We start from the raw sequence: 25,753 nt of genomic DNA, 5'->3' as shown, positions 1-25,753 counted from the left end.
TGTTTTATTTTTATTTTATTTTATTTTATACTTTATTGCAACCATGGTATTCATCAATATACAATTGTTATAAATAAAGTTACAGTATCTCATGGACCTTTTGCTACCCGATAGCCCGATACTAATTGTTCAGTGCGCAATGGAGGATTGTGGACAGTCTCAGAAGTTAGTGCACGTGAAAGAGGAGACTGAGACAGATTTAGAAAACCTGCCCTCGTCTGGCGAAGCGTGTGCACTTCTAGGTGAGTTATTGCATGTTAACCACCATGCAAAAAAAAATATGCAGTCAAATTTGAATCAACAGTATTAGAAAATAGAATAGAAGAATTAATATATACTCAGACAAACCCACTTTGTCACTAGAAAAAGGCGCGTAATTTAATTTTCTATGGGTAACAACTCTTCCCGCCTACATATGTTAAATTTGCCGCCTTTTTCTACTGACAGGCCCCGCTTTCTATACTCTAACCCTGCAAAAAATAGACTGCCATTTCTTTTATGCCACCTAAACCTATACTCTGTATCTTTAGGTATTTAAATATAGGTAATCAAAATCTAGTTTTTTTTTATGAGGGCAATAAAAAAAAACGCAACAAAGTAAAGGCAAGCAAAATCAAGGAAGAAGGTTGGAGAAGTCCTTTGCCGAACGGCAAGCAAACAAAGAATAGAAAAGTAAAGATGGGAGATAATAAATAAAATAGAGACTTAATGTGAAACTGTTCTTTCTGTTGTAAATAAAGGCTATTCTATTTTTATTTATTATTTTATAAACAAAATCTACGCTCAAATGGCTCCTTAAGCCAGTTGAGGGTAGTTGAAAACATTACATGATCAAATAATGTAGGTTAAAGTCAGGTCGTTCAGTGACAGATCTAAGCGGTTTTGTATTTGGTTGGTTAACCAATAAATGTTATAAGTACCTGAAAATGTACAAATTGTTTTTTTTTTTTTTTTATTATTTTACAGGACCTTTATACTGTTGTACATATCGGCCCTATTAAGTCCGCTTCTTATAATTTCAGAACAACTATAATCTATTTATTAAGCCTAACTTCAGCCAATCTATACACCGTTTGTGCCGTGTCCGATGTTGGGTTAGCGAGAATGTGTATAAATGCACCGATGTCATATGGCATTAGATTGGCTGAAGTTATGAGCGCCTCCCTAAGGGCGCGATTTCTACTAGACTCTTCTAGAATGTGATAGACATCTTCTACTGATCCACAGATGTCGCAGTTAGGAGAGTCGATCTGCTTCATTAGAAACCTAACAAATTGTTTGTTTACTTTTATTTAAATACCGAGATACAGAGTTTTTTTATAACCCTATATTATTATTTATAGAATCAACATCTGGCTTATGCCACTTGCAAGGCTACCTCGGAGACCACACATATGCAACAAAACTTTCAACATCAGTAGGTAAGTTGAATTTTTTTGTTTTTTTTTTATTGTTATTTATTTCACAGACCACATGATCCTTAGCTACTTAGAACTATTAATATTCATACTTAACTAGTGACAGAGTATTTTTAATCAAATGTTGCATAATTTACGCATTCATTTTTTATAGCTATATAATAGTCTTCAGGAGGCTGTTTGGGCTCTCTAATATGTTCATTTGTTATAGGTTTGTGTAAGTGTGAATAAAAACACGTTTATTTATATTCTTCATAGGGTTTTTTGTTTATATTAACCATATCTTAGAATGGAGAATTCTTAGTTTTAGTTTTATAATTTATTTGTATTTTGATGGTCTTGCATATGTATGTTAAATTTTAATTTAGCTTTGCATATTATATTTTGTTAGTAGTAGTAACACCGCCCACAATCTCTCTGCTTTGCCCTGAGGTTGACTGGTAGAGAATGCTTTTGGCATTAAGTCCACCTTTTGTACGATAAGTATTTCTTTTGTGCAATAAAAATTAAATAAATAAATCTTCGTTTGGATTTTGACTGAACTGTTGTAAGGATTTTTACTTACTCAAAATAATATTCAATCTGTATTACTCTGTTATTTGACAGTGAACTTCAAAGACAATGCAGAGCTACAGTATTTAGGCTGTTTGAGAGCTGTGCATTTCAAGGAAGAAGACTTCACAAGTGGGTTGAAGCCTTTATATACAGCCAGTGAAGAGTGTGGCCTGAGCGAGACCACGCACACTAACCTAAATGAAGTGAATGATAAGGTTGTGCTGGCACAGACGCCTCCATGTTTGGACATTGATGTAAGTGTTGTAAGCAAGCCAGTGCCATTGGGGTTATACAACCATGAAGTGAAAGATGAAAATGTGTTAGAGTCAGTTCCTTCAGAGACATTGTGTTTAAACAGTGCAGAGTGGGGTGTGAAGGCAATGCTGACCGGTCTGTACAACAATGAAGTGAAGGATGAGGTTGTGCCGGAGTCTAGGCTTTCACAGACACCCTTATTTCCAGACAGTGTTAAGCGTGAAGTGAGTGAGGCAGCCATGTGTACTGACCTTAATAATGAGTTTGTTCCGCCGATGTTCCTGGCTTCACAAACTCCCTTATGTTCGGACGGAACAGATATTGTCAAGCATGAGGTTATGCTGCCAGAGTCTATGCATTTACAAGCCTTAAGTTCAGACAGTGTTGAGCGTGGAGTGAACGGGGCAGTCATGCGGATTGGCCTGTGCGACCATGAAGTTAAGAATGAGGTTATACCAGAGTCCATGCCTTTACAAAATAGCGCAGATGGAGTGAGTGAGGCAGCTATGCTGGCTGGCCTGTACAACGACCATATTGTCAAGGATGAGCTTGTGTTAGGGCCGGAGCACCCACATAGGCCTGATGCAATACTGACGGTTCCCAGTAAGTAGTTTACCTTCTCATATTAGGGGTCATCCATTAATTACATCACACGTTTAGGGGGGGAGGGGGTCAAGAAAATGTGACATGTTGTGACAAGGGGGAGGGGGGAGTCATAACCTTTGTGACGTCACTTTAACTTATTTAAATGATTTTATTCGCTGTACAGTTAAATAACAAGTTTTTAGAACGATAATCGTTTTTATTCGTTTAATTTACTTTCCTAATCAGTTTTGGGTTAAAAAATTACTAATATTTCTTTTGTCAAAATATATTGATAAAATATTAATAATACTTAATTCGATTTGCCGATTTCGTTGAAAAATGTTACGTCACACCAGGGGGGGAAGGGTAATAGATAGATACAGACAGATAAATACTTTATTTTATACACAATTTTCCTTCAGGAACAAAATTTTTTTTAAATGTTATTTTTATTGAGGCTTTGGGCACTAACTAGGTGAACATCATAACAAATATCTTGCACACACAAATAAATGCCCATACCAGAATTTGAACTCGCTTCATACTAATTGAATTTGACTTCATATTCATAGGCTAGGATGCCAATATAAGTCGCTAGAAGAAGGACCTTAAAAAAGTAAATAATATCTTATTGTGTTTAGGCTGGCTGTTAACGGGCGACTGGTCTGCATCAACATCAACAAACCCGCGTACTCGCGGCCTAAGACAGCTTAAAAGGTGCTCTGTCAGACCAAAACGCCTCCAACACCACGAGGCGCTCACCGACCACCGAGGAACCAAGCTGAACTCCCATACTGACGGGACTCAAGAGGTTAAAGACTTTACTCATGACAGAAAAGAGAGAGGAAAAAGAGAATCTATATGTAGTCTTTGTGGTGAGGTGTTTGGTCTGAAATCAGATTTGATGAAACATATCATGAGACATATACATATGCCTAGAAGGAAGGAGGAAGAGAGAAACAGCATCTCTGATTGTGGTGAGTCTGGTTTTTAAAGGTTCCGTAGCCAAAATGGCAAGAACGAAATCCTTATAGTTAGTGTGTCCGTCCGTCTGTCCCTTATGTCACATCTATTTTTCTCAAAAATTTAGAGCATACGTAAGCCGTTAAGAATTTTAAGTTTACATTTAAAAAAAAAATGGAAAAAAATACTTAAGGTTACAAAAATACAAACCTGATTATAACATTGTGACCATCAGATTAAGACAATATAATAATAATAATAAAGCTTTATTTAATTCCACACAAGAATATACAGGTAGTAAGAAACTATACATTTAAAATATTAAGAAATAAAATAATAAAAACAAAAATTAAACAGAAATTAAATCATAAATGTGTGGACCCCTTCTGGGTAAAAGCCTCCCCCAAAGTGTTCCATGTGTCTCTGTCTGTGGCTGTATCGAGCCACTTTTGCCCTGCTGTCGCTACTATCTCGTCCGCCCACCTGGCGCGCGGACGGGCTCTGGCTCGCGTGCCCCGTGGTCCAGACCATTTTATTGCTCTGATGGTCCATCTGTCGTCGTTGTATCTATTATATATATTAAGACAATGCTTACAATTAATTGTCAGATTAAGTCATAGCATAGCACACATAACTTACACCAAAATTACCAAGTGCACAATCTAATTAACGATTTTTTTAACTGCCGATTAACCCCTCACCAACCAACCCACCAACATATACAACTAAAAATCTCCTCAGGTAGCAAGATATCACTCATAACATAATCTGACACGATCAAGTAACTATAAAAAATCCCTCTTAGGCTCCCCTACTGTAAATGATCGCGTCATATTATATAGACGTAGTTTACTGAAAAGGACAGATAAAAAAATAGTAATTGAAATTTATCTTCTGTTTTAATGTCTTTTTTAACTATAAAATACAACATACATTTTCTATGCTAGAAACTTCATCGTTCCATACTATTCCCTATGGGCTATTTTATAGTTAAAAAACAGTGTATAGTCAGTTTTTACATATGTAGTATCAAATATGTATATGTAGTACCAAAGATAGATATAACTCCGTAATAGATGGATACAGTCTAAGAAAAAAACGTGCCTCGAAAATCACGAAAATTTGATTCTCGATCAGATGGCGCCACTACCTTTGGCCTACTCTCGTATAGAGGGCGTTGACAGTTTCGTTTGTTATGAAATAAAACTATGAAAACGGATTATATCGCGTATATTGAATTTATAATACATCCCGACGTTTCGAACTCTTTACAGCGTTCGTGGTCAACGGGTGACTGAGGAAAAATTACAAAATGCAAAAATACCCACATACTAAAATAATGAACAATCATAGACTACAAACTTTAAGGCTGGTTGTACATGCAAAATCGGTTCATAAGGCTAGTTATACACTATAATTATTTTTCAAGTAAAGATATATATATATACGCGATAAAAATAAACTATGCCGGCTCCAACCCTACACCACGGACCCGAGAAGATTTAATTCCCTCCTAAATTGTAGGAGGGTATCCCAATATGGGACCGGCAACAAACTCGGCGGGACACATCTTTTCAAAACATCAGAATGTCCAGCATCATCCAACACTACGGTCTCACAGTCTATGTCTCGCTTGCTCCTTTATCAGGTGGACTACAGGATCCCAAGCTGGTGGTAGAGAAAAGCCATCTTCCCTATTAAAGTTTGGATATTTCTTAATCTCAATGGCCTCGCGCAGCATTCTGGGTATGTAACGCTTCTCCTTGGCAAGAACCAGAGGCTTATCAAACTTGATTGAGTGATTGGCTTTATCCATGACATGCTCACAGACAGCAGACCTAGGTCGACGGTGCTTGACATCAGCTATGTGTTCCTTCACCCGAGTGGAAATGCTCCGTTTCGTCTGCCCGACATATGATAGGACACACTCACAGTCCAGCCTGTACACTCCTGCAGTCTGTAGAGGGGTATTGCATTTTACAGGCCTCAGGAATTGTGACATCTTCTTCATTGGCTTGAAATATGTTTTTATAGAAGCACGCTTCAAGATGTGGCTGATCCTGTCCGTGACCCCCCTGACAAAAGGCAGAATGGCAGGCCTGCGCTCGACTGTGGGGATCTTAATGTGGGACCTCTGGTTGACCCGCGGTATCCTGAGCTCGTTTGCCTGGAGCGCGCGCCTGGCATGCTGGAGCTCCGCGGCCAGATGCTGGTCATCACATATCCTCTGGGCTCTCTGAAACAAAGATTTGCCTACTGTAACAAGTTGACTGGGATGGTGATGCGATTTGCCATTTAAGTACCTATCAGTATGAGTAGGTTTCCTATACACAGTGCGACCTAGGGTGTTATCAGGATTTCTTTTTACCAATACATCTAAGAAGGGGAGAGAACAGTCTTTTTCCAACTCCATAGTAAATTTTATTTTGCTATGGATGGAATTTAGGTGATCCAAGAAAGTTGAAACACTACTTTTTGGAAGTATAGTAAAAGTGTCATCTACGTATCTTTTAAATATCTTCGGTCGCACAGGAGCCAATGAGAGTGCCCTCTTCTCGAAGTCCTCCATAAAGATGTCAGCGACTACTGGAGACACCGGAGACCCCATGGCCACGCCGTCGACTTGAAGATAGAATTCACCATTCCATAGCAAGTAGCCAGATGTAAGGCAATGTTCCAACAGCTTAGCATATTCCTCTGACATGTTCTGCTCACATAACCTCTTCTTGACAATTTCAATGCAGTCTTGTACCGGTAGGCTTGTAAATAGCGACTGGACGTCAAAACTGACCATGATCTCATCATCAGTCAATGTTAGGTCTTTAATCTCACCGATGAAATGGTAAGAATCCTTTGTATGCGTGCTAGTGTTACCACGTAATGCTGAGAGGGCTCCCGCGAGGTACTGAGCCAATTTATATGTGGGAGCATCTATCTGGCTCACTATGGGACGTAGTGGGGCACTAGGTTTGTGTATTTTTGGCAACCCATACAACTTTGGAGGCACGGGGCAGTCAGGAACTAAACTTGCAACATTCAGATCAAGGCTCTCCGAGTAATCACTAATTAGTTCTTTAGTGGTTTTCAATACTTTCATAGTCGGGTCCGTTTTTACATGTTTGTAGGTTGTAGTATCCGCTAATAATTCCCTAATTTTCTGGTTATAATCTGAAGTATTAAGTACAACCGTCGCATTTCCCTTATCCGCTCGAAGAATAGTAAGGTCTGGATCATCGCGTAACGTTTTCAACGCGGCCAATTCATCTCTAGGCAAATTCCTTTTCGGAGGCTTGGCTTTCCGTAATAATGACGAAACATCCTGCCGTATAGCCTCCAAATCTTCCTTCTTTACCTGATTTTTCACCAGACAGTCTTCTACACTAACAATAATGTCCTCAAAAGGGATCTTTTGAGGAAAAGGAATTTGCCTAGAGATGAATTGGCCTCGTTGAAAACGTTACGCGATGATCCAGACCTTACTATTCTTCGAGCGGATAAGGGAAATGCGACGGTTGTACTTAATACTTCAGATTATAACCAGAAAATTAGGGAATTATTAGCGGATACTACAACCTACAAACATGTAAAGACGGACCCGACTATGAAAGTATTGAAAACCACTAAAGAACTAATTAGTGATTACTCGGAGAGCCTTGATCTGAATGTTGCAAGTTTAGTTCCTGACTGCCCCGTGCCTCCAAAGTTGTATGGGTTGCCAAAAATACACAAACCTAGTGCCCCACTACGTCCCATAGTGAGCCAGATAGATGCTCCCACATATAAATTGGCTCAGTACCTCGCGGGAGCCCTCTCAGCATTACGTGGTAACACTAGCACGCATACAAAGGATTCTTACCATTTCATCGGTGAGATTAAAGACCTAACATTGACTGATGATGAGATCATGGTCAGTTTTGACGTCCAGTCGCTATTTACAAGCCTACCGGTACAAGACTGCATTGAAATTGTCAAGAAGAGGTTATGTGAGCAGAACATGTCAGAGGAATATGCTAAGCTGTTGGAACATTGCCTTACATCTGGCTACTTGCTATGGAATGGTGAATTCTATCTTCAAGTCGACGGCGTGGCCATGGGGTCTCCGGTGTCTCCAGTAGTCGCTGACATCTTTATGGAGGACTTCGAGGAGAGGGCACTCTCATTGGCTCCTGTGCGACCGAAGATATTTAAAAGATACGTAGATGACACTTTTACTATACTTCCAAAAAGTAGTGTTTCAACTTTCTTGGATCACCTAAATTCCATCCATAGCAAAATAAAATTTACTATGGAGTTGGAAAAAGACTGTTCTCTCCCCTTCTTAGATGTATTGGTAAAAAGAAATCCTGATAACACCCTAGGTCGCACTGTGTATAGGAAACCTACTCATACTGATAGGTACTTAAATGGCAAATCGCATCACCATCCCAGTCAACTTGTTACAGTAGGCAAATCTTTGTTTCAGAGAGCCCAGAGGATATGTGATGACCAGCATCTGGCCGCGGAGCTCCAGCATGTCAAGCGCGCGCTCCAGGCAAACGAGCTCAGGATACCGCGGGTCAACCAGAGGTCCCACATTAAGATCCCCACAGTCGAGCGCAGGCCTGCCATTCTGCCTTTTGTCAGGGGGGTCACGGACAGGATCAGCCACATCTTGAAGCGTGCTTCTATAAAAACATATTTCAAGCCAATGAAGAAGATGTCACAATTCCTGAGGCCTGTAAAATGCAATACCCCTCTACAGACTGCAGGAGTGTACAGGCTGGACTGTGAGTGTGGCCTATCATATGTCGGGCAGACGAAACGGAGCATTTCCACTCGGGTGAAGGAACACATAGCTGATGTCAAGCACCGTCGACCTAGGTCTGCTGTCTGTGAGCATGTCATGGATAAAGCCAATCACTCAATCAAGTTTGATAAGCCTCTGGTTCTTGCCAAGGAGAAGCGTTACATACCCAGAATGCTGCGCGAGGCCATTGAGATTAAGAAATATCCAAACTTTAATAGGGAAGATGGCTTTTCTCTACCACCAGCTTGGGATCCTGTAGTCCACCTGATAAAGGAGCAAGCGAGACATAGACTGTGAGACCGTAGTGTTGGATGATGCTGGACATTCTGATGTTTTGAAAAGATGTGTCCCGCCGAGTTTGTTGCCGGTCCCATATTGGGATACCCTCCTACAATTTAGGAGGGAATTAAATCTTCTCGGGTCCGTGGTGTAGGGTTGGAGCCGGCATAGTTTATTTTTATCGCGTATATATATATATCTTTACTTGAAAAATAATTATAGTGTATAACTAGCCTTATGAACCGATTTTGCATGTACAACCAGCCTTAAAGTTTGTAGTTTATGATTGTTCATTATTTTAGTATGTGGGTATTTTTGCATTTTGTAATTTTTCCTCAGTCACCCGTTGACCACGAACGCTGTAAAGAGTTCGAAACGTCGGGATGTATTATAAATTCAATATACGCGATATAATCCGTTTTCATAGTTTTATTTCATGAGTAACTATCGCGGTAACCGAAGACAATAGTTTCGTTTGTTATTTAACAATTTTAACGCATATCAGTGAAAGAACAGGTCAAATTGATATAAAAATAATTAATGCAAATAAAGAAAATAATTTATTCATATTTAAATACATTTTATCGTATTTTTATAATTTTCATTTTTAGTTTTAAAGTGTGTCGATTCGATAGATGGCAGTGAATTTACTGTGGTTACAGAATTTACTATGACAGTACCGCTCTATCCTATTATATCCTCTTTGGTAGTACTTAGATAAGTGAAGGCTTCCTGACACTGCGGGGCTGTGTAACTCATCGCAGCTATAATGCGTTAAATGGGCATTCCCCGAGAATGTCCCTTACGAAATGCTTTTGCCTTGTATGGCAGCTAATTCAATCAAATCCGTAAAGCTCGAAAATATACTGCAAATTTGTTAGCAAAGTCATGAAATATTACTAGACCCAATATCATTTTCTCAGCCTTTTAAGAACTTTTAGAAGAACGGAAGTGGAATGCACCTAATGTGTTTTTTTTTTTTTTAGTGTTAAGATATATTTTTGTAATTTGTATGCTAATTTTAAGGTTTTTATTTATGGGCCACTAATTGCCTGAAATATTTCATTTCATAGGAAATTAGTATTCACGGTCCTTTCGTCTTTCCAGAGAAATTGAAGTCTTCGATGCGTGACTGCTGGGTGAGACTCGAGCGCCGTGTCACGATTCATCGCGAGCTCGAAACCAAGAACGTAGAATCAAGCAAACAGGAAACTGTATCACATCAGGATAGTGTACCAAGGCAGGATACTGTACCAGGACAAATAACTGTACCACAACAGGAAACTGTATCACGGCTGGATAGTGTACCACGACAGATAACTGTACCACAACAGGTAACCGTATCACGGCAGGATAGTGTACCACGACAGATAACTGTACCACAACAGGAAACTGTATCACGGCTGGATAGTGTACCACGACAGATAACTGTACCACAACAGGAAACTGTATCACGGCTGGATAGTGTACCACGACAGGATAGTGTACTACGCCAGGATAGTGTACCACGACAGATAACTGTACCACAACAGGAAACTGTATTACGGCAGGAAATGCACTCCGACGCTATCCAACTTACTAACACAAACACATACGCGTGCGACACATGCGGTGAAACATTTAAAAATAAAAAAGGCTTAAATAGTCATAGTAGGGTGCATCTAAGTAAGGTTCACATATTACCTAATAAATCAGAATTAAACCGCAAAAGCGGTACTGGTAAAAAGTCCTATGTCTGCGAATTTTGCAACAAAGTTTTAAAATGTAAACGTTCTAAATACAGACACGAATTAGCACACAAAGGAGTGAAACCATATTCTTGTAACATATGTAAAAAATCGTTTGCAAGAGCAGACTACGTAAAGCTTCATACACGGACGGTACACCGTATTGACGAAAAAACGTGTGATATATGTCAAAAGAAGTTCAAGCATTCAGATGGTTTAAAGACCCATAAACTATTAATTCACAGTCACAACAGGAAATCATACTCTTGCGAAATTTGTGGAAAGCAATTTATAGGTTTGGGCAATTTTAAGAGACATAAACAGATTCATATAGCAGAACGTAAATACCAGTGTGAAATATGCAATAAGAAGTTTACTATAAAGGCTTCGCTAAGTAGACATCAACTAGTTCACACTGGTGAGAAGCCTTACGCTTGTGAAATCTGTAGAAGGCAGTTTTCACTATTACATGTTTTAAAAGTTCATAAACTAATTCATATGGGAGAAAAGCCGTATTCGTGTCAAATATGTAAAAAACAGTTTTCACAATTATCTAGTTTAAGCTTACATAAACGCCTTCACGAGGGTATAAAACGTTACATTTGTGAAATCTGTTCAAAAGCGTTCATGCACATGAGTACTTTAAAGAAACATAAACTTATTCACATAGGTGTGAAAACACATCTTTGTGAAATATGTGACAGACGCTTTTTGCTAGTGGATACTTTAAAACAACATATAAAAACACATTCTGGGATAAAACCCTTCTCGTGCGAAATATGTAAGAGGGCATTTATGACCTCTTCTTATTTAAAAAAACACAAACGAATTCACAGGTGAAAAGCCTTACTGTTGTGAAATATGTCTAAAATGTTTTGCACAGCGGAGAACTTTGAAGAGTCATATACTTTTACACGCAAAAGAGAAGCCGTTTTCGTGCGATACGTGCAAAAAGGCGTTTCATCGGAAATATCACTTAATCGTACATTTAAGGACTCACGAGAGATAGATTGCTCATGAAACACGTCATTATGTGCCGTTCACTAATGAAATAATGAACCGTGACTCTGGCCAAAGAGGGATTCGAACCCACATGTTAAGATTGCCGGTCCATCGCGCTACCGATCCTAGGACGTGGGCCATGTGGGTTCGAATTCCCCATTGACCAGAGTTAATTATAGTTCATTCATCGTGTCAGATCTGTGTGTTAAGCTTTTTAACAAATTGCCTGATCGCCTTAAAGAGTTGAACGCCAAAGCACTAAAACCAAGGCTTTATAAGTGGCTAACTGAAAAACACTTGTATAATATTAATGACATTTTAAATTGACGGTTCCTTTAATTAATGAAATTGTTCTAAGTTTTAGTATTGACATTTAAATTATGTTGTATGTACAGTCAAGGGCATAAATATATATACATTCCTAAAGTTTAAAAAATATGTGTACATTAGACAATAAAGTCGTGTTCACATATTTGTGTGGATCGATATTTTTGCCTTCGACTGTACCTGTCCATTTTGTCTAATGTTGTATATCCTAGAGTTTAGGGTGTAAATTTGCATGCTACTATGTTGTTAATCATGTGTTACCTAATAACATTAGCATATTAACCGTTGTACAGTCAGCTGCAGAGAAAAGGCACGTCCATACAAATTTACAGAATTTTGTATGCAGGGGGGTGCCTTTTCTCTGCAGCTGACTATACCATGTTTAATGCAAAATAAATGAAATGAGTAGCAGTATTGATAATTCCGCTACTTGACTCTAGGTGTCGACTACGAAAATAATAGTCGTTTTGGTAGGTAACAAAACGGATGTATGGAGTGAGCACTCTATGCTTACTTATTTCTCTATGGCCTAGCCAAGATGCCAATCGCTTACGCTCCGTAGCGAAGAAAGCGCTGTTGTCTCTGTTGTACTAATATGGAAAAGTGATAGAGAGAGATGACCGTAGACGCCGCGAACGGTTGGCATTTTGGCTAGGCACCCTGATCCGTTACTTCAGATGCACACAAGTCAATTTAGGTATTTGTGTACTAAGTACTACTTAGCTACTTATTACTCGCAAAAACAACTAAAAAAATAAAATTATTTTATTAAATTGTTTTTTTTTTAAGTAGTCACAATAGGGAATATCAGGAATATGACGCAAAACTCTGCGTAGAGAGCGTCACTAGCACAAACACAGAGCCTACCGCGAAACACGAAAATCGAAAGTTCGGTTTCTGCCTCTCTATCACTTGCATATTCGATCGATAGAGGCAGATAACGAAATTTCGATTTTCGCGTTTCGCGGTAAGCCACCAGTAAACAAACCTTGATGGCATCAAGCAATAATTTATTGCTTTCAACAAGACACCCGTCTCAAAAAGCTAAACGTACACAAGACTGGTGTCAAACAAATTTGACAGATTTCATACCGTGGCAAGAATGCCCTGCATCTTCACCAGACTTGAATCCGTTGGACTTTTCTATATGGGGATACATGCTCAGCAGAATTGGGAGCACACAGGGAATGAATTTAAATTCATTCAAACATCGGTTGGTCAAGATATGGGACGATATACCAGATGAGGTAGTGCGTGCCGCGTGCAACTCATTCTATGGTAGAATGCGTAGTTATACAGGTTAAGGGAGAGCGATTTGAGCTAATGAATTAATTTTGTAAATATAGAGTATGCTTAAATTAAAAACAAATTTAATATTGAAATTTGAAATTTTGTTTTAATTTTATGCCTATTTTAAACTAATCACTTAATCTGCCCAACCTAACAACTAACTAACCTAAAACAACGTGTCCCGTCCCGCACACTCCGCTGGCTCCACAGGAAAACAGCGCCGTTGACCACTCTAGTCGTGCCAGCTGCATTGCTGAGTGGAGACCATTTCGGCTTCACATCTCTATTTCTACTGCTTTGCTATATATGTGTTGTCTGAATAAATGATTTCTATTCTATTATATTGGTCTATGAAGGGCGAGTTTCCGCTTTAAGGTTAGCGGAAGGTCGCCCTTCATCAGCTCCTTAAAGCGGAAACTCGTCGACTGTCTGTCCTAACCTACGGTCACCTACGGTGCTCAAACGTGGTCACTCACCGAGGCGCAAAAGACCAAATTGAAGGATTGCCAAAAAAATGGTAGACCACTTCCTTAGTTTACTTATTCTAAATAAATTTCTTTGGATACCTCCAAGTAACCTGTACTAGTATTAGGACCATGGGACGATAGAGGTTCAATATGTGCAATAACTTTCTTCATTTCGAAAATTATGTAAGTATAAATGCTCTATTGTAGTTTATTCATGGGGATGTAATTTTATTGAAATAATTATAAAATAAACAAGAACTTATATAATGTATGTCAACTTATATTTATGATTCACTAAATGTACTCTTAAACGTGTCGTGCGCTAAAAGTTCATTCACTTTATGGTTTTTAAAATACTTATAATATCTGAACTTCTTATTACATATTTCGCAAGAATACTTTTTTTGCAGATTTCGCACGAGGGTTCGCTCCAGTATGGTTTCGTATGTGTGTGTTTAAACTGGCCCTTTGCTCGAACAGTTTCTTGCAGATTTCGCAAGAATAAGGTCTACCGTCAGTATGGCTTTGTATGTGTGTGTTCAAATGGGACTTATACGCGAACCGTTTTTTTGCAGATTTCGCAAGAATAAGGCTTCGCTCCAGTATGGATTAGTATGTGTGTGTTCAAACTGCTCTTTTGCGCGAACCGTTTGTTGCGGATTTCGCAAGAATAAGGCTTCGCTCCAGTATGGATTCGTATGTGTGTGTTCAAACTGCTCTTTTGCGCGAACCGTTTTTTGCAGATTTTGCAAGAATAAGGCTTCGCTCCAGTATGGATTCGTATGTGTGTGTTCAAACTGCTCTTTTGCGCGAACCGTTTTTTGCAGATTTCGCAAGAATAAGGCTTCGCTCCAGTATGGATTCGTATGTGTGTTTTCAAACTGCCCTTTCGCGTGAACCGTTTTTTGCAGGTTTCGCAAGAATAAGGCTTCGCTCCAGTATGGCTTCGTATGTGGGTTTTCAGACTGCCCTTTTGCACGAACAGTTTTTTGCAGATTTCGCAAGAATAAGGCTTCGCTCCAGTATGGATTCGTATGTGTGTGTTCAAACTGCTCTTTTGCGCAAACCGTTTTTTGCAGATTTCGCAAGGAAAAGGCTTCGTTCCAGTATGGTTTCGTATGTGTGTGTTCAAATTGCTCATTTGCGCGAACCGTAATTTGCAGATTTCGCAAGAATAAGGCTTCGCTCCAGTATAGATCCGTATGTGTGTGTTCAAACTGCCCTTTTGCGTGAACCGTTTTTTGCAAATTTCAGGCTCCTGTGACGGTTTTTCTTCAAATACTGAAACCATAATGTTACCATCTTGTATACCGTTATTTAAATTAGAAACCTCAATATCATTTTTGAAGACCTATCCATAGATACCCCGTATGGGTGGCACAAACACGTATGGGTTTGATAAAAAAAAAAATTGAGTTTCAGTTCTAAGTATGGGGAACCCCCAAACTTTTTTTTTTTCTATTTTTGTGTGAAAATCTTAAGAGGCCGGTGTCGATTTTGGAGCGAAAATGTAAAATTGATAGATTTGGTCGTTGAAATTATACACGTTTTGTTACGTAATATCTAAATAACAAATATTGGTTTCTGTTAATAGCACGTCTTCTCATCTTGCTTTTTAATAATGAGGTCGCGAGCGTGCGTCACCGTTACCGATAATATATGAAGAGAAGGGGCAGTTTTTAAAAATTCATCAAAAATTATGGTGGTAAATTATACAAATTGATGTATTTCTTATAGTTTCAGCAAATGTTGTAGATTATTTAAGTATCAAAATTACGTTGAAATTAAGTCGATTTTCAGAGAAATTGTCACTTGTTTTGAAGTAATTTCTGGAGAAAATTGATTTCGTCTAACTTTCATTTACACTACTTCAAAGTCATATAATAATAAAAATGTAGTCTGTAAAAGGTGGAGTACAGGATATGTGTAATACAAAATTACCATGTTTAGCCGTCCAAACTTTACGAAATTTACAAATAAGAGCGACAAAATCAGTGCTTTACGCGCGTTTACACATTAGGTAACAAAAGGTGTACAATTTCACAGACTAAATCTATCAATTTTACATTTTTGCGACTAAAATTGACACCGGCCTCTTAATGCGGTTCACAGAATCATCTACTTATCAAGTTTCAACAGTAGTTCTTATAGTTTCGGAAAAAAGTGGCTGTGACATACGGACGGACAGACAGACAGACATGACGAATCCATAAGGGTTCCGTTTTTTGCCATTTGGTTACGGAACGCTAAAAACCGGCCAAGTGCGAGTCGGACTCGCGCAAGAAGGGTTCCGTACCATTACGCAAAAAACGGCAAAAAAATCACGTTTGTTTAAAAAAAAATTAGGTATTATAGGCATAGCTTAAGCGTTGTCAGCATTCCGCGCATATATTTTTTGTCTCTGTCTCCTCTTTCTCGCTCACTAACTCAACACAACAACAAAAGTAACAAAACACAAAATATCGGATCAATATTGCCGATTGTATGTATAATATATATGACATGGCTCTGAAGAAGAATTTAATATGAAGCATGACATGATACCATGAATCTAATATCCTACCATGGAGACTATATAAAGGAGCCAAATCTCTATGTATGAAAAGTGTCCATCAAAAAACAGTAATTAGGCGGCGCCACTATACACCGAAATACTACTAAAAACATCCTACGTAATTTGGTCGGGTTATTTGTTGCCTTATATGGTTCTGGTTATACTCATGTCCCAGAGCCTAACTAGCGCCACCGGAGAGATTAGGAACTATTATTTACAGCTGAAAGCTGGTCACTTTTGCAATAGTTCTGCCATAAGAGATTGTCGTCCTTTATATACCGTCCATATATCCTACCTTCTATGCATTATGGATGGTATAGAAAGGATCGCAATCTCTTATGGCAGAATTGTTGTAAAAGTGACCGCGTTAAGCTTTAAATAATAGTTCCTAATCTCTCCGGTGGTGCTAGTTAGGCTCTGGGACATGAGTATAACATGAACCATATAAGGCAACAAATAACCAGACCAAATTACGTAGGTTGTTTTTGGTAGTATTTCGGTGTATGGTGGCGCCGCCTAATTACTGTTTTTTGATGGACACTTTTCATACATAGAGATTTGGCTCCTTTATACAGTCTCCATGCTATGCATTATGGATGGTATAGAAAGGATCGCAATCTCTTATGGCAGAATTGTTGTAAAAGTGACCGCGTTAAGCTTTAAATAATAGTTCCTAATCTATCCGGTGGCGCTAGTTAGGCTCTGGGACATGAGTATAACATGAACCATATAAGCCAACAAATAACCCGACCAAATTACGTAGATTGTTTTTGGTAGTATTTCGGTGTATGGTGGCGCCGCCTAATTACTGTTTTATGATGGACACTTTTCATACATAGAGATTTGGCTCCTTTATACAGTCTCCATGCTATGCATGATACAATACGAGTGACACTGACAGTGAGACTGACTAGTGACAGTCGCTGCCAATGCCAAGGAGTATATAACCACTACGTTTTAGTCGCTGCTGTTTCTTTTTTTATAAATGAACATATAAACATACTTACTTTACTCTTTGATATAAACTATCAGCAGAGTTTACTAAATAGGGTTCCGTTTTTACCCTTCACATGATGGCGGTGGCGCTTTTTATTTAGCGTTGTTCGATTTGGAACGCGAGTGTGGAGTCGATTTCGCAGATATGCGATTCTCCCTCCACACCCGCGTTCGCGGCTTCACGCCGTGATTCACGCATGAGTGTGGGGGACCTTTAAACTGAAATACATAAGGCCTCATTTTCACGAGCGCTCTTTCAACGCGCGTTAAAAAAGCGTTTGAATGACACAAACGGAAACATGTGTATTTATTCCAGCAATTATTTATTCACACAATGGCGGTAGCGATTTTTATCAAGCGTTGTTGGATTTTCAACTTTAAGCCTCAATTTAACGTGAGGGCAGATTCAAACGTTTTTTTAACGCGCGTTGAAAAAGCGCTCGTGAGTATGAGGCCTAAGCCATTTATTGAGGTTATGTCTGTTTTGGCCTTAGCTAATATTTCGATGGACAATGGACTACTAAATACATATTTGTTGTTTTCAGTTGCCAAATGATACGGAAAATACATGCATTATCATGTGATGGGGTCGGTGTCACAAGTAAACATGAAACCCAGATGTATTCCCACGAAATTTGCATGTCAACTAGACAGAGGACAAGATATTACAGGGCTCGAAGTATGTGAACCTTCTTTGCAGAATGGGGACCTGTCTGATAGTCCAGGTACATATTCTTTTAAGATATATTATATATTAATTTCTTATTTCATCAGGGTTGTTGTTGGTATTTTTTAACACACTTAGACCTCGCGAGCATAACTTTAAAATGTATGGTTCCGCTATTTTGAAAATTTTCCCAAAACTCATCATCATCTTCCTCGCGTTATCGCGGCATTATGCCACGGCTCATGGGAGCCTGGGGTCCGCTTGACAACTAATCCTAAGAATTGACGTAGGCACTAGTTTTTACGAAAGCGGCTGCCATCTGACCTTCCAACCCAGAGGGGGAACTACATAAGGATCGGTTAAGAATTGCGACCTGTAGGAGAACATCCGGACATACGAAAGCATTTTTGCCCAAGCTGTAACGGAGCTAACATAATTAGTTTCACTAGTAACAAACTATGAAATAAAATCTTGCATTACTATATTAACCCTAATTAATTTTTAATCTAACAAATGCTTTTTAACTTGGCAGTGCACATTATGGAGCACACAGATATGCAGCATTCTGATCGTCAGATGGAGACACAGTGTACTGATCAAATTAAAGAGGAGTCCTCATGCTTGGATAGTGAGGAGTGTAGCATGAGTAAGGCAGTTATACCGGCCAGCCTGTACACCAATCACATGCTGGAGAAGCCCTTATGTTCGGACAGCACAGGCTATGGTGTGAGCGAGGCAACAAAGCTAACTGATGAGCTAAAGGAGGAGGTGTGTTCAGACGGCATGGAGTGTGGCATGACTGGCATGAGCGAGGCGGCCATATTGGCCGGTGTGGATATTAAACATGATGTAAAGGATGAGCTTGTGCTCGGGTCAGAGCATGTGAAGGAAGAGCCTTTATTGTCGGAGAGTGTAGAGTATGGAAAGGGTGAGGCAGCCATGCTGGCAGACCTGTATGCTGACCATATCATAAAGGATGAGTTAGTGTTGGGGCCGGAGCATCCACATCAGGCAGATGTATCTCTGGTAGTCCTCGGTAAGTTATCCTGAGTTATCATCATCAGCATTTAAGCAGCATCTATGAAATATATTATCTAGTGGCAGCTTGTGGCTATATAACCCGACCCTTGAATGGCACAATCGTCCACATTTATGACAATTAAAAGTACATTAAGGCTTAAGCCAAAAAATATGGTTTACCTCACTATGGTTATGGTTTAAATTACATGAGTTAAACCACAGATTAATAAATAGTTACTACGTAACAGATACATCATTCCCATTCAAAAGCGAAAATACCTACGCTATAATAGCCTACAAAATCTTAATAATAATACCTGCTGCTCAGGACGAGAAGAAATGTACCATAAGTACGCGCACAAAGAGTCGAGACTGCCTTGCTCGCCGTGCGAGCCACGTGCCAACGCGTCATCGTAAGAATGCGTAGGGTTGTACTGTTACTTATGTTATTATTGTAATAAAACGAATGTTGCGAATCAACCATATTTTTTATTAGTCAATCAAATATTTAAAAACAACACTTATAATACCTGACTCAAAAAACTCCTTAATTTACGATTTACCTACTTATGTTCAAAGAAATAAATGATGACAAAATTCATAAAGATAGATTTAAAATACTACTCACCTTTCTTCGTATCTCGGAAATGAAAAAAAAGAAATTTTCCTTTGTTTTTTGACTTTTACACCCATCTACTGCACAATAATTACGTGGTTTCGGCATTTCGAAGCGTAGGCGCGAGAAACGTGCGGTGCGAGCGCTCAGGCGGGCGTTCGGCGGCCCTCTGTCGGTTGTATCGTCGACGATACGCCGAGCGGTAGGCATATAGCGCGTGGCCTTAAGCGAGTGAAGGAGGCCTGGTTAAACCGTATTTTTTTGGCTTAAACCAGTTATGTATATAAAAAAATTAATAACATAAACATTTGTTCCTGAAAATCCTCTCTTATGTATTATGTAACTAAAAAAATTAATAACATAAACATTTGTTCCTGAAAATCCTCTCTTATGTAACTAACTATTTATATATCTGTCTATCTATTTTCGTTTAGTACATAGACACAGAATAAGTAATAGTATTATCATACAGAACGGCCACGCACCGCCCCGCCCCGACTCGAATGACCTCGCCCCGCGACACCAGATTGACGACCTTTTGCCGACCGCTCATTACTGTTTTTAAGCAACTTACTCACACAATGACGCATGCCGCGTGTTCAGACGTGCCGTTCACACATAGAAACGCATGTGATTTTTGATGTATAGCGTGTCCGCCCTTAGTCCCTGGTAGGCCTGTGTCACAGGTTTATTTGTGTAAGATTACTCATAACATCATGGTTTTATTCTGAGCAGAATGGGCGCTAGCTGACGCGGACGGTTGTCTGCAGGAGTCTCAGAAGCACACCTCTGCAACGCAGCCGGCACTGCAGGACTGCTGCGTAAGGCTCGAGCGCCCACACCAAGCGGCCTCTGCCAACGAGCACACCATACAAGACACAACTCACTGCACATTTTATATTGAAGATGAAATGTGCAATAAAGTTAGTGAGAAAGCAGGCGAACCGCTGTGTGTTCTTTGTGGCAAGCGGTTCGCTCTGAAGTCCGATTTATTGAAGCATGTCATAACGCACATTCACTCGTCTAGTGAGGAAACTGTGGAACAAGAAGGCAGTCAGCCTGTTGTCGCTGACTATGGTGAGTTCTTGATTTAAAAAAAAACCGGCCTAGTGCGAGTCGGACTCGCGCACGAAGGGTTCCGTACCATTACGCAAAAAACGGCAAAAAAATCACGTTTGTTGTATGGAAGCCCCCCTTAATTATTTATTTTATTCTGTTTTTAGTATTTGTTGTTATAGTGGCAACAGAAATACATCATCTGTGAAAATTTCAACTGTCTATAGCTATCACGGTTCATGAGATACAGCCTGGTGACAGACGGACGGACAGACAGCGAAGTCTTAGTAATAGGGTCCCGTTCTTACCCTTTTAGTACGGAACCCTAAAAAAAGTACATAGCAACATTTATAAATACAACAGCCAATGCCTGGGTAAACATTATATGTGGCTTTCCATCAGAGAAGGGTCTACCTATATATGCTTCAGGTGGATAAGGACCGTTCCATCAGGAAAAGGTACTACATCTATATCTATACATATTATAAAACCAACTCCCCCGCCGCGTCTGTCTGTGTCTGTGTGTCTGTATGTTCGCGATAAACTCGAAAACTACGTAACGGATTTTCAATTTTTCATGCGCTTTTTACCAACCAATAGAGCGATTCTTGAGGAAGGTTCAGTTATACATATAATTTATTAAGGTTAACCCGTGCGAAGCCGGGGCGGGTCGCTAGTATTATAATAATCCTAAAAATAAATAAGTACTACAATATACAGAAATGTACAGTCAGCAACAGAATTCTCTTAACAATAAAGTTGCGTCAAGATCATTTTGAACTCCTCGCCCGCTTAGCAACTTCTGCTGCTGGCTGTATAATATATTATTATTATTATTAATTCTTTATTTCAGATAATTATTTTATCCATAGAATTGTTAGTTTGGCTTATGACTACGTTAGTTACTTACTACTACTAAATATGTCATAGTAAATTATACATTAAATTTGGACTTCTTTATTCTTGGGTTGACCTTCGTTGGACTTTATAGCTAGTGTTAATATTCAATAGATATTATAGAGCGGTACTGTCATAGTAAATTTTGTAACCACAGTAAACTCACTGCCATCTATCGACACACTTTAAAACTAAAAATGAAGATTTATAAAAATACGATAAAATGTATTGAAATATGGATAAATGATTTTTTTTATTTGCATTAATTATTTTTATTATTTTGACCCATGTTCTTTCACTGATATGCGTTAAAATTGTTAAATAACAAACGAAACCGTCAACGCCCTCTATACGAGAGTAGGCCAAAGGTAGTAGCGACATCTGATCGAGAATCAAATTTTCGTTATTTTCGAGGCACGTTTTTTCCTTAGACTGTATCCATCTATTACGGAGTTATATCTATCTTTGAAACGGATGCATATCTCTAAAGCCTATTATAGCACACAAGACTACATGAATGATGAAACACTGGTATTAAGTGTGTGTGTGTGATTGAAAATAATTAATTATATATTATTATGTTAATAACAAGTTAATAATGATGAAATTGACAATTCAATGAATACCTATGTTAGATAATCCGTAATTTTGACATTTAGATTTTTATTCTAGAAAGTTTCTAGACTAGTATTTTTTATACAATTTTAGTGTTTGACGATGTTTTTGTGAATGTCTTATTATTAAGTTTGACATATCTATAATAATTCAATGTTTTTAAGAACAATAATAATTGTATCAATAAATTGTAATAATTTGTAAAACTTGACAATTTAAAAGTGCTTGTTGCTAGGCCTATTTGATATTATATTTTGACTTTGGCTTTGACATTCGTCCACTCGACAGTATCGACTCCACTTAACATAACTGTTTACACAAGTCTAATAACAATGTTTTCAGCATTTGAAGAAAAGCCAGCAAAGGACTCACAGGAGCCCGACATCAATCGAGAGCTCGCGCTCCGTGACTGCTGCGTGCGGCTGAAACGTCTCCCACACCACGAGGCTCTCGCCGGCAACGACACTGCGCAAGACACAACACACAGTGAGTGACACGGAACCTGATACTGAAAGTATCTATACAGGGTGTCCCTAGCCATTGGACACAGCCGAAATGTACATATGTGCCATTTTCAACCAAAAGGGTACTTATTGTCGGTTGTCAATAAGGCGCTATTTCCATATAGCTTCAATTCGAAATCAACCTTATCGACAAGCGACAATGTGGTACCTTTTGATTGAAAACGTCACATATGTATTAGGGTATTTAGAACCAGTTGGAACCAGTATACAAAGTACCATGACCGGTGTAGCGGTTACGAAGAAATTAACAAATTACGATTTTTTACTTTGGAGCAGCCTGTATGTGTTAGTAGCTCCTGAGGTAATAAATAGTATGAAACCTTCTTCGACCCTTTTGATCATCTTTTTTATTTATGATACTAATAAGATACTGACTTTTGACAAATGTCATAATTGCCGCATATTTTCGAACAAATTGTCAAAAGCTCTGCCAATGTACAGTATGTTTGTTTTTGTTGTCGGTTTTTGGAAATAACTTTACATATAATTTTTTTTATCTTTTCTTCTTATTAAAAAAATATTAACGTTAGAGCATTCCTGGGAAGTAACCCTACGTGGGATTTCAGGGTTTGTCCAATGGCTAAGGTCACCCTGTATACGCTGGAGAAATGAGAGTTAGCAATGTTACTCCGTATAAGATAAGTAAAGTCTAAGGAAAAAACGTACCTCGGAAGATCAAGAAAAAAAATATGCTTGAATAGATGGCCATACCTTTGGCCTATAGTCGTGTAGATGGCGACACCGTTTGATATTTAACAATTTTAACACATATCAGTAAAAAAAACGTGGGTTAAAGTCATATGGCGTTCTAAAAAAATATGTCCATATTTTTATTCATTTTCATTTTTAGTTGTAATCCTGTGTCGAAAGATGGCAGTAAATTTACTGTGACTACAAAATTTACTATGACAATAACCCTCTATACACTTTATTCTCTTTGGAATTAATGTGTGATCTTTATGGCGAAAGGTTCGCTCTGAAGGCGTATTTAATTAAATCCATATACAATATGTAATATACATAACGGTTTACAAGAGTATAACAATTTGGTTTCAGTATTTGAGGAAAAACCGTCACAGAAGCGCGTCCTTAGTCGAGACTCTCCGCTCGTGCTCCGAGACTGCTGGGTGCGGCTCGAACGCATCCAACACCACGAGGCGCTCGCCGGCAACGACACTGCCCAAGACACAACACATACTGGCACCGAAACTGACACTGAAAATATATACGCTAGTGACTGTGAAAGAGAATTAGTGTGCGATCTTTGTGGTGAAGAGTTTGGTCTAAAAGCGGATTTAATGAGACATGTAATAATCCATATACATGTACCTATAAACACCGGATCGTTTGAGCCAAATAATTCACAATACGAAATAAGCACAAATATCTTGAAGGAAAACTCAGATATAGATGAATATGTGTGTGACACTTGCAGAAAAACATTTCACCGCAAATATAACTTAATTCGTCATATACAAAACACGCACACGCAAACAAATTCTAAAATAATAAAATCAAAGTTAACGGTTTACGAGTGTAATAAAGAAGATAAGAAAACATACCCCTGCGATACATGTGGAATACATTTTACACAAAAAGTGTATTTGATTACACATAAACGAATTCACACTGCCGAAAGGCCTTATTCGTGTAACTTATGTGAAAAACGTTTTAAAACTTCCGGTTATTTGAAGGTTCATGAACGGGTTCATACTGGTGTAAAGCCATATTCGTGCGAAATATGTCAGACAATTTGCGCGAAAAAACAATCTAGTGATGCATAAAAAAGTTCATACAGGTGAAAAACTATATACGTGCAAAATATGTAAAAAGCAGTTTTCGACGTTCAACGCCTTAAATAAGCACAAAGTTAGCCACACGGGTATTACTTGTGAAATTTGTAAGGAACATTTTACGCAATGGGAAAAATTTGAAATTCATAAGCGAACTCACACGGGTGGAACGATATATACTTGTGCGCTGTGTAGTAAGAAGTTTATAAATGTCTGGAAATTCAATATGCACAAACGAACACATACAAACGAGAGGCCATACGCATGTGGAATATGTGGAAATTTGTATAAACGAGCTGGGCATTTAACGGCACATAACCGATATCACACTGGCGAAAAACTGTTCTCCTGCAAGATGTGTGATAAGAAATTTGCGGATCAACGTTCTCGGATTTTCCACGAACGAACACACAAGGGGGAAAACCATTTTCGTGCGATATCTGCAAAAAAACAGTTAACGCGACGCTCCCATTTGATAACACATTTACGAAGCCATACTGGAGATATATTTGCAGCAGTGTAAAAACCATAAGTGCGATTTACGTAAAATAAACTTTTAGCACTCGACAGTGACTTAACGTTTAAGAGTACATTTAGTTTGTCGTAAATGACATATATTATATAGGTAACTTTTTTTATTTATTATATCAATATTAAAATATATGTTAATCTTTTTAGGTATATATTACAGGAAGCGAACATAAAAGACACATTGCAATGCATCAAAATGTATAACTTTGTTTATAACCATCAAAATATCTAATAAAGAATTAAATCAATGTTTTTATCACATGTAATCAATATTTCGAAATGAGGATTTGTATTTTGAATTTAATAAATAGTCTACAGTTACACAAATACACCAAATGGGTTATTAAGGGATGAAATTTAGGTACCACAATGAAACAGGATTTCCAAATAACCATAAATTTTATTATTATTCATAAATTACAACGTGTTTATAACTATACTAGAAAACTGTAATTCCGTGATAAACCACAAGTGCACGCCTAAATAAAAATAAAATAAATCATATAATAATATTTATATATTATGCATACTTGACACTATCAGTAAAAATGTCAAGTAATATTGCCATTACATCGTTCTATTCCAATTTTAATATTTATTTCATTCCAATCACTACACTGTCAATAGTAATGTCAATATTACTGACAGTGTCTGGTCCGTAGTGCAATTAAAGAAAGGACGCTTACCACGAGGAATTTCGTACTACCGCCTGTTCCCCATCTGTCTCTATCGCACGCGCGTAATTATATATATATCCCTGTCCCGTCCATGATGCCGGCGGTCAATGACACTGCGAGTGGGACTGCAATACAATTATGCGCGTGCGATAA

At 38.4% G+C, this 25,753-nt stretch overlaps 3 protein-coding genes across 3 annotated transcripts; 2 read left to right on the top strand and 1 right to left on the bottom strand.

Moving 5' to 3' along the window:
• Nucleotides 1–1,612: 1,612 nt before the first annotated feature.
• On the top strand, nucleotides 1,613–12,175 carry LOC134752608 (zinc finger protein 682-like). The gene is made up of 4 exons (XM_063688277.1): nucleotides 1,613–1,622; nucleotides 2,025–2,831; nucleotides 3,455–3,790; nucleotides 9,949–12,175. The coding sequence occupies exons 1-4, from the start codon at nucleotides 1,613–1,615 to the stop codon at nucleotides 11,406–11,408; spliced, it is 2,613 nt and encodes an 870-aa protein (XP_063544347.1). The 3' UTR covers nucleotides 11,409–12,175.
• Nucleotides 12,176–14,187: 2,012 nt separating this feature from the next.
• Nucleotides 14,188–14,862, bottom strand: LOC134752752 (gastrula zinc finger protein XlCGF49.1-like). The gene has a single exon (XM_063688445.1). It carries the CDS (start codon nucleotides 14,793–14,795, stop codon nucleotides 14,205–14,207), a length of 591 nt encoding a protein of 196 aa, XP_063544515.1. The 5' UTR covers nucleotides 14,796–14,862; the 3' UTR covers nucleotides 14,188–14,204.
• A 2,848-nt stretch (nucleotides 14,863–17,710) lies between these two features.
• On the top strand, nucleotides 17,711–25,314 carry LOC134752813 (zinc finger protein 25-like). Its single transcript, XM_063688562.1, has 5 exons — nucleotides 17,711–17,929; nucleotides 18,404–18,907; nucleotides 20,243–20,584; nucleotides 22,418–22,561; nucleotides 23,656–25,314. The coding sequence occupies exons 1-5, from the start codon at nucleotides 17,773–17,775 to the stop codon at nucleotides 24,381–24,383; spliced, it is 1,875 nt and encodes a 624-aa protein (XP_063544632.1). The 5' UTR covers nucleotides 17,711–17,772; the 3' UTR covers nucleotides 24,384–25,314.
• Nucleotides 25,315–25,753: the final 439 nt, after the last annotated feature.

This window comes from Cydia strobilella, chromosome 25 (assembly GCF_947568885.1).
Source record: "Cydia strobilella chromosome 25, ilCydStro3.1, whole genome shotgun sequence".
In the NCBI taxonomy this organism is placed as follows: Eukaryota; Metazoa; Arthropoda; class Insecta; order Lepidoptera; family Tortricidae; genus Cydia; species Cydia strobilella.
This window is presented reverse-complemented; position numbering and strand designations above follow the sequence as displayed.